Source organism: Ziziphus jujuba, chromosome 3 (assembly GCF_031755915.1).
Source record: "Ziziphus jujuba cultivar Dongzao chromosome 3, ASM3175591v1".
NCBI classification, from domain to species: Eukaryota; Viridiplantae; Streptophyta; class Magnoliopsida; order Rosales; family Rhamnaceae; genus Ziziphus; species Ziziphus jujuba.
The window spans coordinates 32,898,921-32,916,013 of NC_083381.1; the positions used below are offsets into that span (position 1 = coordinate 32,898,921).

Consider the following 17,093-nt stretch of genomic DNA (forward strand, 5'->3'; position numbering starts at 1 on the left):
GAAAAAAAGAATAACATGCATTTTTTTTTTCTTTTTTTTTGTTTTTGTTGGTATTCAAAAAGGAATAACAGGCATGTCGGAATTTCACTACCCAATACATTTGCAGAAGAAGAGGACAAGATGATGATGATGACGATGATTAATGGTGAAGAAGAGCAACAGCTAGCTGTGTGATGAAGATTATAAAAGAAAACGAGGAATTGCAGTACTTATGACAGACCACCAAACATGTGCAGTGCTTTGACTGTCTTCACTTCCGACCACACCACCATCTTAAAATTCCTCATCCTATTCGCTCACCTATGCGAGAATTGACCAAACTATATGTATGTGTCCAGTAGTCGGATATTTCAACATGCACTCTATCTCCATTGAAGGACAGCTCCGGACATTGATATATGTCAATCTTTTTGAGAGAGTCAAAAACTATTTTACTAGTACGAACTCTCTTCAATTTTGGAAGTCCACACAACCAGAGCTGAGTTAATCTGGGGAGAGAGTATATAATACTACTAGTTGTACTTACTGCTTCCTGGTTCTTATCATCTTCATCTTCATCTGATGCTTCTATTATTTCCACCATATTCTCACAAGATCTAAGTTTCAATTCGACTAGGTTCTTAAGATTAGGTAGCAGATCATGCATGAACAACCTCTTTATTTTTGGACAATCATATATAGAACACTGTCGAAGAGAGGAAAACATGTCAGGTTGGAGTAGATTTGATGATGCAGATGCAGATACACAACATCTCTCTGCCCCAATCAAAGCCCTCAACTCCTTCAAGTCATAAAGGTCTAATGAGTCAAGATATTCACTGAGAGGAAGGCTACAGCACGGACAAACAACATGTTCCATCCCTTCACATCTACGAATACCACACCCATTCAACTTGGTAGCATTGTGCAATGACGGAATATCACATAAACTGGCAGTATCATTGCAGTTTGCCATTGACAGATATCGAACATCTTTAGGGAGCACAAATGAGTCTTCTCCACCTTTGTTTTTGTTTATCTTGCATCCATATAAATGTACAACTTTCTTAGATGGTTCTTCTTTACGATAAGTGTAAGCTTCCATCTCTGTCAACTCCCTCGTTGTCAGCAGAAGTACATAATTATTGGGGGCCCCATTTTATTCTCTCCGTCTTACATACGTATTAAAGTCGTTCATATCATACAAGAACCCTTTAAATGTTTCAAGCTTACTCAACTTCACTATCTCCTCTCCTCTCACACGAAGTGGAGAGTAAATTGCAAGATATTGAAGACAAGAGAGTTTGGATAAAATGCCATCTGGTATCTCTTCTATTGCTGTTTCTTCAAGATTGAGATATCTCAGATTCAACAGCATATCCAAACCATGGTGTACTTCTGTTATAGCTGTCCCTCTAAGGTTCAGCCTCCTTAATGCCTTGAGATTTTCTAAAGATGGTACATACTCCAATTTCCCGCACCATTCAAGCCATAACGCGATTAGATTCACCAACTCTGAAATTGATGTGGGCAGATTTATAATCCCCGTACGAGACAAATCAAGAACTCTGAGCTGAGGCATATGACTGAAAAAACAATCTGGAATGATTTTTAGGAAGAAATTTTCACTTAGCATCAGTGTTGTAAGTCTCAGACATTTTGGCGATATACTAGAAGGAATATGTGATAAGAGATTATCCATTAAAGAAACTTTTTTAAGATCCTCTGCCCACTTTTCTTCTCCCGCTTTCTCTCTCAATTGTTCTCCAGCTTCTACTAAAAATTGAAATTTATCTCTTCCAATTTGGATGGCCATGCTTCTTACCAAATCATGCATCTCCACATACTTTTTTCCATCGTCTTTACTTATAACAGCTTCCAATAAGCAAACATTTTCAAGTTTGTTTAACACGGTATGGCCCCTATCCAATTCTGCCTGCCTACTTCTCAATCCATCAACGAATCCCTCATCAATAAAATGCTCAATCAATGTTTCTCTATCAATTTGATAGTCTTCAGGAAACAATGAGCAATATAAAAAGCACTGTTGCACTTTTGGATTTTTCAACTGATCGTAACTATACTTTTAATACTTGAAGTACCTCAATTCCAATGTCATCATCATGCTCTGCCGCTGGTTCTTTCAATTTTTCAAGTGCATCTCTCCACTCACTTATGTCTTCGACCCCCCTCATGGATCCTGCCACTGTTTTTATTGCAAGAGGAAGACCAGAACATTTTCCTGTGAGAGACTTTGCAATGGGCTCAATTTCAGGAGAAAGTGCTCTGCCACGCCCAAATATCTCAGTAAATTACTCCCATGAAAGTGGCCCCACCTTGATATGCTCTTCACAACCTATCCTTCGGCAAACCTCTAAGGATCGACTTGTTAAAATCAACTTAAACCCATTTCCACGAGAAGGAATTCCTTGACCTTGCCGAATGAGCTCTGTCACTCCTGCAGTTAATCTTGCTATTTTCGGTTCATGTAGCAAATTTGAAAAACGCCAGCTACTTTCAAGAACTTGTTGCTCCATCATCTCAACTTCAACTTCATTTGCTATGCTTGCAGCATTTGCCAACCAATTTTCAACTACTTTCCTTCGTTTTTTCAACAATAAGCCTTCTGCATATTCGAGCTCTGCCTTGACATCTTCTTCTCTACTCTTTAAATGGTCGCATTTCCTTTTTAATTTCTTCATCTTTTCATCAATGCCCTCATAATTTATTACTTCTTGTGCAACCTTCTTCAGATTCTCCATACCTAACAAAATTAGTACATGAAGATTAAAGCAACAATCCAAAATATTCAACAATTCTAAAAGACAAATATTTAATGTGCTTAAACAGGGAAATGTTTAGCTCAAACAAATCAATAATTAGAAAAATAAAATCTTTTTATCAAAAAAAAAAAAAAATTGATCGTCAAGCAAAAAGCATCACAACTAAGGCCAATTAAACATCCACTACAGAATAAGACACATTTTTATGGTGAATAAGCCATAAAGAAAATCAAATGAGCCTTCACTAAATGTTTCACCTGGTCAAATTAGAAGCTCACATAATATTAACGTTTAACAAAACATAAAATATTAATATTGGTTCATAATGATGATAGCTCATTGCACCTGTGTAGAATTAATCGACATAAAATAGCAAATTAAAATGAGATATCTCATCAAGAAAGAAAATAAAAAGGAACAAATATTTATACAGATCTAGAATTTATCAAGTTATATATATATATATATCTATATATCCAAGCATGCATCACTATTTAATTAGTAACTAGAGTTTAATACATATACTATTTTTACATATATCTATTTAATTTATTCAAAAAAACAAATATATATATATATATATATATATCAGTCCGTCTATGGTGCGGACGGTCCTCATACGGATCACAGTATTGGTGACGATTTTCTAAAAAACCGTCATTAATACTATGAAAAACCATCACTAATACTGCGGTCCTCATGCGTACCGTCCTCACCATAGAATTTCTAATATATATATATATATATTTGATTATTTTTCTGTTCATTTTGTATTTTGTTTAAGTTAGGAGTTAGCATTACTATATTCATTTAGTCATTTTGTAATTGGGGACTATTTTTTTGTTATTGCTTCTACTAGTTAGTTTGTTTAACAATCTTAGTCGTTTCTCATAAAATAATCATGAGTTTGAGTTAAACAAAAAAAAGAAAAAAAAGTCCCAACTTCAACATATATATATATATATATATATATATAAAACAAGAAAATAGTATGTCCAAAAAAAAAATTAAATACAAAAATAGTCCCTAGTGTTGAGATATAATTCAACAAGAACAATGAAGATATTCTCCTAATAGATACTGAGGTATTGTTGTCAATTACCAAAAAGAGGTATTGCTGGCAAAGACTGATTATTATTATTTTTTTTAGTGAAACTATGGACGTTTTTGTGAGAAATGGTAAGGTTTTCTTTAAGCTTGAGTATGTAATCTGGTGTACTCTTTAAATGGCCGCAATTCCATTTTAATTTCTTCATCTTTTAATCAATGCCCTCATAATCTATTACTCAATCTAGAACGTTCATCGCATTCACTATGCGAAAATTGATATCTAGCGATACTCACTTAATGACGTTACAAAACAAATACGTCTGAAAAAATAAAACCACGACTCTAAAGTTAACGCGTCAGTAAAAATTCAATAAATATACGATGCATTCCAAAACATTTGATGTCAAATGGTCGCTAAAAACAGCAACAAACGACACATCCATTAAGAGTCGCTAAATATACGGCTGAACAAAGTCGCTTTTAATATTGTGCGTATATTTTATCTAAATTGTATTGTTAAAATACTAGACTTATGAAAAATGATTAACCATCCACTTATCAATGTTTACATAATAACAAAATTTACTTATACGAAGAGGTTGTTGTTCAATTATATAATTTTTCATATACAGTTTATTCTTACAAATCTCTTAAATAGTTTTTTTTTTTTTTTAATATTGGTAACAGGTGACACACAAAAATCATTCCGAGTTGCCTGTTCCCCCCCCCCCCCCCCCCCCTCCTTTTTTTTTTTTTTACATCAACCTGATTTTCTTGAAAACTTCAATTAACCAGTAAAATATTTAAGCAACATAACTGAACTAGTTTTTTTTTTTTTATAAAAAAAAATATAAGTAACAGGCGACGCACAGTCTTCTTTATGCGTTGCCTGTTCTTTTTTTTTTTTTTTTTTTTTTGGTTCTTTTAATCAATCTAATTTTATTTCAACTTCAAATAACCAGTGAAAATATTAGAGCAACATAACTAAGCTCTTTTTTTTTTCTTTTTTCTTTTAATCAATCTAATTTTATTTCAACTTTAAATAACTAGAAAAAAAATCTCAGCAACATAACTGAGCTATTTTTTTTTTTGGTTAAATATAGGTAACAGGTGACCCGTAGTCTCCTTTTTGCGTCGCCTGTTCTCTTTTTTTTTTTTTTTTGTTCTTTTAATCAATTTAATTTTATTTTAACTTCAAATAACGAGAAAAAAAATTTAAACAACATAACTGAGCTTTTTTTTTTTTGGTTAAATATAGGTAACAGGCGACCCATAGCCTCCTTTATGCGTCGCCTGTTCTTTTTATTTTTTATTTTTTTTTGTTCTTTTAATCAATCTAATTTTATTTCAACCAGAAATAACCAGTGAAAATATTAGAGTAACATAATTGAGCTGGTTTTCTTTTTTCTTTTTAATTAAAGATTTTGGTAACAGGCGACACCTGTTCTCCTTTTTTTTTTTTTTTTTGGGTTCTTTTAGTCAATCTAATTTTATTTCAACTACAAATAACAAGTGAAAATATTAGAGTAACATAACTGAGCTATTTGTTTCCCCCATTTTGGTAACAGGCGATGCATAATAAAGATTGTGCGTTGCCTGTTCTCATTTTTTATTTTTTTTGTTCTTTTAGTCAATCAAATTTTATTTCAACTATAAATAACCAGTAAAAATATTAAAGCAATATAACTAAGCTGGTTTTCTTTTTTTTTATTCTTAATATTTCGATAATAGGAGATGCACAATGAAGATTGTGCGTCGCCTATTCTCTTTTTTTTTTTAGTTTAGTTCTTTTAATCAATCTAATTAGATTTCAACTAAAAACAACCAATGAAAATATTAGAGCAATATAACTGAGCTAGTTTTTTTTTTAAAAGATTTTGGCAACATAATTGTGCATCTCCAGTTAGTAATCGGTGACGCACATTGTGCCTCTCCAGTTAGTAATAGACGATCCATGTTGTGCGTCACCAGTTACCAATATCTAAAAAAAAAAAAAAAAAAAAAAAAAAGAAGCTCATTTATGTTGCTCTAATATTTTTACTGGTTATTTGTAGTTGAACTAAAATTAGATTGACTAAAAGAATAAAAAAAATTTTTTTTTTTAAGGAGAACTGGCGACGCACAATCTTCATTGTGCGTCGCCTATTACCAAAATCTAAAAAAAAAAAAACAAAGGAGCTCAATTATATTGCTCTAATATTTTCACTGTTATTTGTATTTGAAATAAAATTACATTGACTAAAAGAACCAAAAAAAAAAAAAAAAGAAAACAGGCGACGCACAATCTTCATTGTGCATCACCCATTACCAAAATCTAAAACAAAAAAAAAAAAGGAGCTCATTCATTGTGCGTACCAAAATCTATTTAAAAAAAAAAAGAGCTTAGTTATGTTGCTCTAATATTTTTACTGGTTATTTGTAGTTGAAATAAAATTACATTGACTAAAAGAACCCAAAAAAAAAAAAAAAGGAGAACAGGCGATGCACAATCTTCATTATGCGTCGCCTGTTACGAAAATCTATAAAAATAAATAAATAAATAAATAAAAGGAGTTCAGTTACGTTGCTATAATATTTTCACTCGTTATTTGTAGTTGAAATAAAATAAAATTGATTAAAAGAACCATAAAAAAAAGGAGAACAGACGATGCACAATCTTCATTATGCGTCGATTGTTACCAAATCTTAAAAAATAAATAAATAAATAAATAAGCTCAGTTATGTTGCTCTAATATTTTCACTGGTTCTTTGTAGTTGAAATAAAATTAGATTGATTAAAAGAAAAAGAAAAAAAATAAAAGACAAAGCACAATGGAGCCTGTACGTCGCCTATTACCAAAATTTTAAAAAAAAATCACCATACCACCAAACCAAATGACTTGGATGTAATAATACAATAAGAACTAGCTAATATAGTTTTGGGTGGCACATTCCTTTAACAAAGAGTCGCCAAATAGATAAAAAGGTGACGCATTTGCAACAACTGAGTTGCCTTTTCACTCAACAAATTTTTAACTTTTTTTGAATTTCAAAGTTGTTTTTAGTAATTTTTTATTTTTGCAAATATGCTTTTTTTAATTTGTAGATGAGCAATCAACAAAACTAATTGAAGCTTAAAAAAATAATAATAATAAAACATGGAATAGGCGATGTGTTTTAATGGAATTGCATCCCCTGTTCCTTCAATTTTATTTTTTTTTTAAGAAAAAGAAATTTAATAGACTTTCAATTTTTAAAAACAAGTAAGCTATCATTGACCATAAACACATGAAAGTTAAGCTCATTTAACATACTTATGTAGATAAATTGGTCAATAAATGCTTGTTAAATTATAATTCTATATTCGGTACCTTATCTCAAATTAGGTCTCGAGATATTTTGTGTCTCGTCTATACACATATATATAAATAATTGGGAAGAGCATTGATAAAACTATTTTATGTTTTTAGATTAATGGAATTTATGTTCATTAGATTGCTACATGAATATATTTGTAGATGAACAATTAAAAAACTATTTAAAGATTATAAAGAAAATATAAAACTTGGAACAGGCGATGCTTTTCAACCATAATGCGTCCCTTGATCCCACAATTCAAGAATCCGACCCTTCTTAAAGAGAATGCGTTGCCTGTTCTCTCAATTAAAAAAAAAAAACAAAAATTTTAAAAGACATGCAAATTTTATAAAGAATAAAAGTGTACTTGAAAAACAGAAAAATAAATAGTAATCTCCGATATTTTGCTTCGTATTTTTAAGAAATATTTTCAGTTTTTATTTGTAGATGAAAACTAAAAAATTAATCATAGAAAAAAAATGAAATTGAGAGAAAAGGGGTGTTTTTGCCATTTTTTTAAAATTTTTGGCGCATTTTAAAATTTTTACGTGCGCCTTTGAATCCCTTTTCTTTTTTTAAAACTATATGAAGTACACTATCTAATAGATATTAGATTTGGAAGCAATCTAAGAAAGACTTGAAGAGTGGGATATTTTGGGTTTCATTTTTTATTTGCCTATGTTGTTATCGGCCGGGAAGCTGGATTTCTCCGTGTTGCATGATTTTCTGGGTTTCTACTTTCTTCGTCTCCATTATTTAGGTGAGTTTCTTCTCTGTTTATGGTTGGCGGAGACATGTGGTGGGTTGGTTTTTTTTTTTTTTTTTTTCATGTTAACCACAGGTTAGGTTCATTGGGTTTTATTAATCTTGCTTTTGTAGAAATTTTGTTTTTGATATTGCTTGACATAGTTTTGCTAAGTTCGACAAGTATTTTATGTTGAAGATAAACTTGATTCGATTTGGTCGGTTGTTTTAACTTCACCACAATATCGTACTTTTGTTGAAGAATATATTCTTAGAGATACTACGATGGCTCACAATCCATTTGTCATACAGTTACCAAGTATCGATGAAAATGATAATGATGATGAATGTGAGAGTGGCTATATTTGTAATGACTGTAAGGGAATATGGATAAACAATATCTTCTAAATAAATTGGTACGTATGTTTATTAACTTATGTTTTGAGTAATATTTATAACATTTATTATTATTCATTTAATTATTTTTTTGATCCGTTTCATTATGTGTTTTCCACTTTTAATTAGGAGAAATGCGCCTTAGCAAATCTTAAGAACGATGGTAATAGTCTTTAAATTTTCATTTACTAAATTACAAATTTAATAATGATTAATATTTTATTTATTTTGCATAAGTGTTAATAACTTTTTTAATTTTTTTATGTGCAGTATGAGAGTGTAATATCGTCAACAAGAGGACGTCAACTTCCATCTCAACAAGTGTACATTCATGGAAGCTTAATTAATATTAAATTTGTTATGAAAAATACAATAGTTTACAAATTATGTAAAAATATGTCAATGAGATAATATTTAATTTATTTGATAAATAATTTGTTATTAAAAAATATTTATTTTAAATTTTTGTATTCTAATTATTTTGGATGAAGCTAGTTTTAGTTTTTTTGTATTTTAATTATTTTTATATTTTTACTATTTTAATCAGTTTTCACAAAATTAAAAAAAAGTAAAATTAAAAAAAAAAAGAAAGGGCAACGCATTAACACATAACAATGTCGTCAACATATTTGGCGACCTTTAATTGCCTATTTTTAGCTACTCATATATTCAGCAATGCTTTAAAATAAGTCACTTGACAAGAATACAGATAAGCAAAATCCACAGCTCACACTTACACCAGATAAGAAGCTTTCATACACACAGCTTATACCAGATAAGCTGACTTTTACACCATCAATATCGAATCCACCTCTAGAGAAGGAAGGAAGTATACGAGCACTCAAATCAACAAACAAGGAAAGAAATAATATTACAACAGAACAATAAGGAAGCTTTTATCTAGTAGGAAATATTTTCCAAAAGAACTGCTAGTTGACTTGATGTACAAGGCAACTTATGCCCATTAGGATTATTTGCCTTCTAACAAGGGCTTATTTTCTACTATTCCCTCTGTATATAGAAACCTCTTGAAGGCCTCAATATTTTTCCCTATGAGGGGTCTAACCCATCTGTACAAATACTACAATATACCTTAATGAAAGGTATCGACCAGAATTACAAATTTTTATCAAATTATTCTCTATTTCTTCTTGGTATCAGAGCCAGATTCAAGAGGTTTTGGGTTCAAAACTCAACAACTTCACCTAAAAAAAAAAAAAAAAAACAAATGTAAGGACCCAGAGAAGCCCAAAAGAGGTGGCCCTACATTTGAGAGGGAGTGTTAAAGAAAATTATAAATGAAATGAAAATCCACTTCCCATTAGCTTAAGCTTTTGGAATATGTGGTATTTCAACTTCACTAATAGTTTTTTTAGCGACTCTCCCAAATAGCGTCACTAAATAATGCATCGCTATAAGTGGATCATCAAATATGATACATTGCTGAGAGGGTCGCTAAAAGCGTAGATGTGTCGCTAAATAGGCGACTCTATTAATGCGACGTTAAATAAGCGACTCATTAGCGACGAATATATTTAACGACGCTATATGAAAAAGTCGCTAATATATTTTTAGCGATATTGTGATGAAGCGTCGCTAAATAATGCTCCGCTAAAAGTCAATATGCATCTCTAAAAACTCAAAAATATGCGACTCTCATATTGCATCGCTAGTTGTCTTATGGCTTTAGCGATACGTCGTTGTTTATTTTGTGCGACGCATTTATTGCATCATTTATCAATACGATTCCAACAGTGATTGTCCGTACCTAACAAAATTAGTGCATGAAGATAACCATATGTACTTGAAGACGTAAAGCAACAATCCAAAATATTCTACAATTCCAGCAGACGAATATTTTATGTGCTTAAACAGGGAAATGTTTAGCACAACCAAATCAAGAATTAGAAAAAAAATAAATAAAATCTTTTCATCCAAAAGGAAAAATGAAATGATCGTCAAGCAAAGAAGCATCACAATTAAACATCCACTACAGAATAAGACATATTTTTATGGTGAACAAGCCATAAAGAAAATTAAATGCTTCATCTAGTCAAATTAGAAGTTCCCGCTAATATTAATGTTTCACATAAAAAAAACATTAATTAATATTTGATCATGATGATATTGATAATTCACCATCCTGTGTAGAATTCATTATGAAACAAGCAAATTAGGATGGAGATATATCTCTTATAAAAAAGGAATATATAAATGAGCAAATATATATAGGCACAGAGAATATATATATACATATATATATATATATATATATATACATATATATATATATATATATATAGATATGATGTTACATTAATCCAAACTGGTATATATGCATCACGATAAGCTTATTTAATTAGTAATACACTATACTCCATATATATCCATTTAACTATTTTTCTGTTTATTTTAAGTTTAATTTGTATTTTGTAATTGCTATAAATTAGGACTTATCATTTTTATGTTCATTTACCCATCATGTTTTTAAATTTTTATATTACAATATAAAAAAGGATATTTCAACTAGATTAAGGATTTGAATCCTAAATCTAAAGGTTCATTTTTAATGGGTTTAATATTGAACCAAACTTATGAATACATGAGTTCTATTAGTTTGTTTAATATTAGCAAAGCCATTTGTCAAAAAATAATCAGAGTTTGAATCTTAACTGATAAATAGGGAAAAACAAATATAAGTAATAACAAAACAAAACAAAAATGAAGAAAATAGCATTATGTGCATACATATTTTTTTACTAAATTTTGGTTAGACTAATAATATAGAGGCCATATATTTAAATCGCATCTTTATTTTTTTAAACAATAATTAAAAATGAAATGTTACAAATTTGGGTGCATGTATTAATGTATATGTAGTTCACTGAGACATGCATACATATACAAATGAGTATTTTCTTTTTCTTTTTCTTTTTTTTTGTATTTTATTAAAAAAAAAAAGAGAGAAAGAAAGAAAATAGAATAAAATAAATAAACTAATAAAGATGCACGGGATCTGCAAAAACCAAATGCCATTTAAAAATAGTACTATATGTAAAGGAAGCTATCTAATAGAAACTTACCTTGATGGAATTTATTGAAAGATACTGTGGGATACTCTTGGTGGAAAAAGGAAAGGAGAAAGGAAAATAGAATATAGCTACTTTTTTTTTTCTTTTTTTAATGTAATTGTTACATATGTTGTGGAAGCAATAGCTTCCTATTTATATAAGTACAAGGTGGGGTCTTTGGCCAACTAAACCATTCATGAATGTTCTAGGCTCTAGGAAGCAAAGTTTAACTTAAATACTTACACACATGAGAAAGTCAAAGCAAACTTAAACTCTTACTTCCCACCTAAGTATTTCTAGAATTCTCTTTAGAAATGTGCAGCATTAATTGCAACACTCCTCCTTGATGCACATTTCTATTACACCAATCTTGCTTCTTAGTAATTCGAATTTGTTTCGAGGTAGTGCCTTGGTAAAGATGTCCGCTAATTGCTCTTCAGTCTTGCAGTATTTGATTGCAATTTCTTTGTTCGCCTCAGCTTCATGGACGAAGGGATATTTTCTTTTTATGTGTTTGGTCCCGTTGTGGGTTCTTCACCATTGCTATTGCTGACTTGCTATCGCAGTATATTGTTGTTGCTTCATTTTGTGGTTCTCCAAAGTCTTCAAATATATACTTAAGCCATAATGCTTGACTTGTGGCATATGCAGTTGCAATATATTCTGCCTCTGCAAATGATTGTGCAACTGTTGCTTGCTTCTTTGATGCCCAAGAGAAAATGCTTGAGCCAAGAGTGAATGCATAGCCATAAATGCTTCTCATGTCATCTCCTAATCTTGACCAATTACTGTCTATGAATCCAAGCAGCTGTGAACTAGAATTGGGTCTATACCATATACCGTAATCTTTAGTTCCTTGTAGATATCTGAGTATTCTATTTGCAGCTCCATAATGCACTTGAGTTGGATTCCGCATGAATCTTGATAGTAAACCTGTTGCATACATGATGTCTGGTCTAGTAGTTGTTAAATATAGGAGACTTCCAATGAGACTTTTGAATGTCGAGCTATTAGCTGGTGGTGATCCATCTTCTTTCTTCATTGATTGACAATTGTCAAGTGGTGTTGCTACAATTTTGCAACCACTGATCTTGAATTTTTTAATAATACCTTTAGTATATTTCTTTTAAGAAATGAATATTCCTTCATCACATTAGTATGTCTCAATTCCGAGAAAATAGTGCATCAAGCCCAAGTCCGTCATTTCAAATGTCTTCAACATCTCTTTTTTAAATTCCTCAATCATTTTCTCATTGTTTCCTGTATATATAAGATCATCAATATATAAAGAAACAATAAGAGTGTTATCCATACCTTGGGTTTTGATGCATAGTGTAGGCTCACTATAGCTCCTCTTGAATCCTTGCTTGATGAAATAGGTGTCAATTCGATTATACGAGGCTAGCAAGGCTTGCTTAAGTACATATAAGGCCTTCTTTGATCTTAGCACTTTATTTTCTTGTCCTTGTACCACAAACCCATGCGGCTACCTAATGTAAATTTCGTCTCCTAAATAACCATTAAGGAATGCAGACTTCACATCTAATTGATATATTTTCCACCTCTTTTGAGTAGCTAATGCTAGGAGCAGCCTTATAGTGTCGAGATGAGCAACATGATCAAATATTTCATTGTACTCAATTTCGAATTGCTACGAATATCCTTTTGCCACTAGTCGAGCCTTATTTTTTTGTATCGATCCATCAGAGTTAAGCTTTGCCTTATATATCCACTTAACTGCAATGACATCTTTCTTTGAAGGAAGATCCACCAACTCCCATATTTTGTTCTTTTCGATGATTTTTATCTTTTCTTCCATTACTTTGACCCAGACTTCATGTTTTGAAGCTTCTTCAAAACTTCTAGGCTCTACTATGGCCAAGTTACATGATTCATAAATCTCCGTTAGTAGCCGACTTCTTCGAGGAGTTGATTTTGGCGATGACTCCTCCGGCTCGAGTTGTTGCTGCATTTGGTGAGTTGGAGATTCATGATTTGTCTCCTAAGGTCCTTGAGTTTCATTTGGCTTCCCCTCTCTTTGTTGTTCTATTGCTGGTACATAAATCATCTTCCTTTCAACTTCTTTAGTTTCCCAGTTGTAAGATGCATCTTCATCAAACTCAATGTCTTGACTGATGATCAACTTATTTGATTCCAGGCTATAGATCTGATAGCCTTTTAATTGCAAGCTATAGCCAAGAAAGATACATTTTTTCCGTCTTGTCATCTAATTTGCTTCTGTTTTCCTTTAGTATGTGGGCATAACAAATGCACCCGAAATCCTTGAGATGCTTTGCGGATAGTTTTCTCCCACTCCAAGCTTCAATTGGTGTCATGTTTTGAACTCTTTGGTTGGGCATCTGTTTAGTAGATAGACTACAGTAGAGACAGCTTCTGCCCAAAAACTATTCGAGAAACCTTTTGATACGAACCTAGGACGACCTGCTCCTAAACCCGTATTATATTAGCCCGGATCTTTAATTAGGTTCAAGTTCTAATGGAATGGACCTCAACCCCTAACCAACCTATGGTTAGAAACCTTGGTATAATGTAGACGCCATAATAGGGGATGGAAAACCTATTGATAAGTCAAGCTAAAACAACCAATTCTCTAATGGTGTTTTAGGTGTTCTCAAAGAACAAAGAGATAATTAATCTCACAAGTATTTTCTCAATCAAATCAAAGTTGTATTCATATTGAAAAATAAGCCTTTAAATAGGCTACAAAGCCACGAAATAAAATCCTAAAAATAAAGAAAAACCAGCCACCACACATAAAGAAACCTAGTTGGCTGAAACTATACTTCCTTTCCTAATCTAAGTTTGATTAATTAATTCCTTTATATTAAATTAGGAATTAATTAATTTACAATGGAAAGAATAAAATAAAAACCTTCCTAAAGTTATTTTTCTAGAAAATAAATAAATAAAAGCCAAAAAGTAATGGTAGTTTCCTAAAACAAAAAGTAAAAACAAATTAGGAAACTAAAAATGCTAGCCTTTTTTATCAAGTTGACTTTGATCAATCTTTGACCTCTTTGAGCTTCAAATCAGCTTCTAGATTCTTTTTAGGATTCCAAATAAGATGAATATGAAGTCCCACACGTTGCCCATGCTTGGAAAAATAAGAAAAGGCTAATACAGTAAAATACAGTAAAGCCAGCAAGCAATACAGCAAATTCGGCCAAATTGTTGATGCTGTCCGTACAAGCCCTTTTTGATTGCATTTGAGGCTGATTTAACTTGATTCCATGACCTCTTAGGCATATGTATTGAACCCATAAAGCATTGGAACCATTTCATGCTTCCCGGACTCCAAAAATGTACCAAAACCGTCACCCGGGTCCGTATCGGCTTCCACCACTTGGATGCTTCGAATAGGCTTTGTATCTTCAAGTATGGACAAGCTCTGTTGAGATTGATTACCCTCTGTATAAATACTCCCAGGTTTCCCTTATATCTCTTAATTTGAGCTCTTGTGATTGGCCTAGTCTTCATCCGTGTCGAGTCAGCACCCCAGCGGGTTATCGGTGGAGTGGGCTCGGGCGGAATCACATCACCTTTATCCTTCAGCATTGTTCTAGCCATCTCCATGACTGTTCTGTTTTTCCTTTTAGATACACCATTTTGCTCTGGAGCATATCCGATTGTAAGTTGGTGCTCCATAACTTCATCTTCATAGAAATCGTTGAACTTCTTGGAGATGTATTCCTTTCCTCGATCACTTCGAATTGTTTTGATTTGGTAGCCACTTTGTTTTTTGACTAAATTTTTGAATTTTTTGAAAATCGTAAAGACTTGTGATTTTTCTTGCAAAAAATATACCCAAGTCATTTGAATAAAGTCATCAATAAATAAGATGAAGTACCTATTCTGGTTTAATGATGGAGTTCGCATTGATCCGCAAACATCAGTGTGAATTAGCTCTAGCGGCTTCTTTGCTCTCCATGATGTGCTTGTTGGGAAAGGTTGCCGATGTTGCTTGCCTTGTAAACACGCTTCACAAGTACCATTGATATCTTCAATAGTTGGTAAGTCACACATCATGTTCTTTTGTTGAAGAATCTTATGGTCGTTGAAACAAAAGTGACCAAATCTCTTATGCCAAATCCATGAGATGTCTTGTTAAGACCCGTCCAAGATCCCTTACCGGAATCCTAGACAAGCCCTGATCCCAGGGAAACCCTACCGAACCTTCCAATGGAAAATCCGGCAGAACCTCCCCTAAGGGTTGGACTTACCATAAATTTCCTGCACTGAAAACACACTTCTATATACACCACTTTATTCCTCCCACATTACTACAATTTAATTAAATAAATTTGCAGCACTCCAAATGAATAATAGGAAATCAGTGCATAATTAATAAATAAATGTCCAACACAGTATATAGAGTTTCATAGAGTACAATTAAGTATGGAAGTTATACAACAAGGATGAAAGAAATATTACAATAGAACTAAATGAAAATAAAGAGAACTCCTCGAAGTATGACAGCAACGAAAATTAAGCTTGCTCTGGACGAACGTTTACCAATTCTTGTACCTAGGGGAACGAAATTTGAGAAATATGAGATGTTAATCATCTCAGTGAAAGATCCTATCTACTGTACAATTATAATAGTAACGATAATTATAGTACATTTGATTAATTAAGAATAAATAAGTAAATAAATAATAATTAATTGAAAATAATATTTTCTCTCAAAACCCTCACCATTCACTCCGTTGGAAAAGTTCTCCTTTTAAAACATTTTCACAAAACCCAATCTTTTATGCCCCAAAAATCAAGTAATAATTAATTTAATAAAATTTAAATAATCCAAATACGAATAAAATATAATAAAATAAATTCAGGATACTTGCATTAAAACAATATAACATAAAAGTGAAATTCAATATATAATTCATAAAATTTGATTTAATAAACTAAAACAAACAGTATCAAAAATATAATTTAAATAATTACAAACAGTCCTGTAAAATAAGTGGTAAAAATATTATAAAAATTCATTTTAAAATATTCAACCAATCTATATAATAAAAATACGGCAAGATGCAGTTTAAAAACATTGATTTAAAATAAGTGACATAAAATATGAATAATTATATTTTCGAAAATACTAATTGGAAATAGATGATAACACAAATTAAATACATTTAATTTAAATACGATTTTAAAGCATCTTGGTTTGAAATTCATATCGAGAAAATAACTTGATGCACCACATTATATACCAGTGATGTCCTACGATACCCAGTATCCCGAGCACCATTCAACGGGAGGTTAAAGAGAGAAACTTGCATACGGTCGCTTCGGCATCCTGACAATGCCGCTGCTTAAACCATCAACCCGGCCATGGAGGGGGGCAGCTTATGGCCAATATCAAACTTGCCTGCCCTCGGTCTGATGGCAACTCATGGGAGACATTATAACTTGTACATTCATCCACATACACAGTACAGAACACCAATACTGTATGAGTGCGTCTAGAACAAATAACCAAATTTATTATTAAAATATGCAATTTTTTCCAAAATTCACCGTGAGGATTATACCATTTTTCAAACTCACATTCCCACATTTTTTTCTTTAATCCTCATCATAAATCCATCACTTTAAAATCCATCAAGTTCAAATCCATCAATTTGAATATACAAATTTTTCAATGGCATAAGGTCAAGCCATTACTATTTCAATGCATAAATATTTTTAAGACATAATAATTTAAATC

At 31.7% G+C, this 17,093-nt stretch overlaps 1 protein-coding gene across 1 annotated transcript; it reads right to left on the reverse strand.

Moving 5' to 3' along the window:
* Positions 1 to 1,138: 1,138 nt before the first annotated feature.
* LOC132803187 (disease resistance protein At4g27190-like) lies at positions 1,139 to 2,741 on the reverse strand. Its single transcript, XM_060815463.1, has 3 exons — positions 2,386 to 2,741; positions 2,082 to 2,265; positions 1,139 to 2,023 (listed from the first exon to the last, which is right to left on the reverse strand). The coding sequence occupies exons 1-3, from the start codon at positions 2,739 to 2,741 to the stop codon at positions 1,139 to 1,141; spliced, it is 1,425 nt and encodes a 474-aa protein (XP_060671446.1).
* Between the last annotated feature and the right edge of the window lie 14,352 nt (positions 2,742 to 17,093).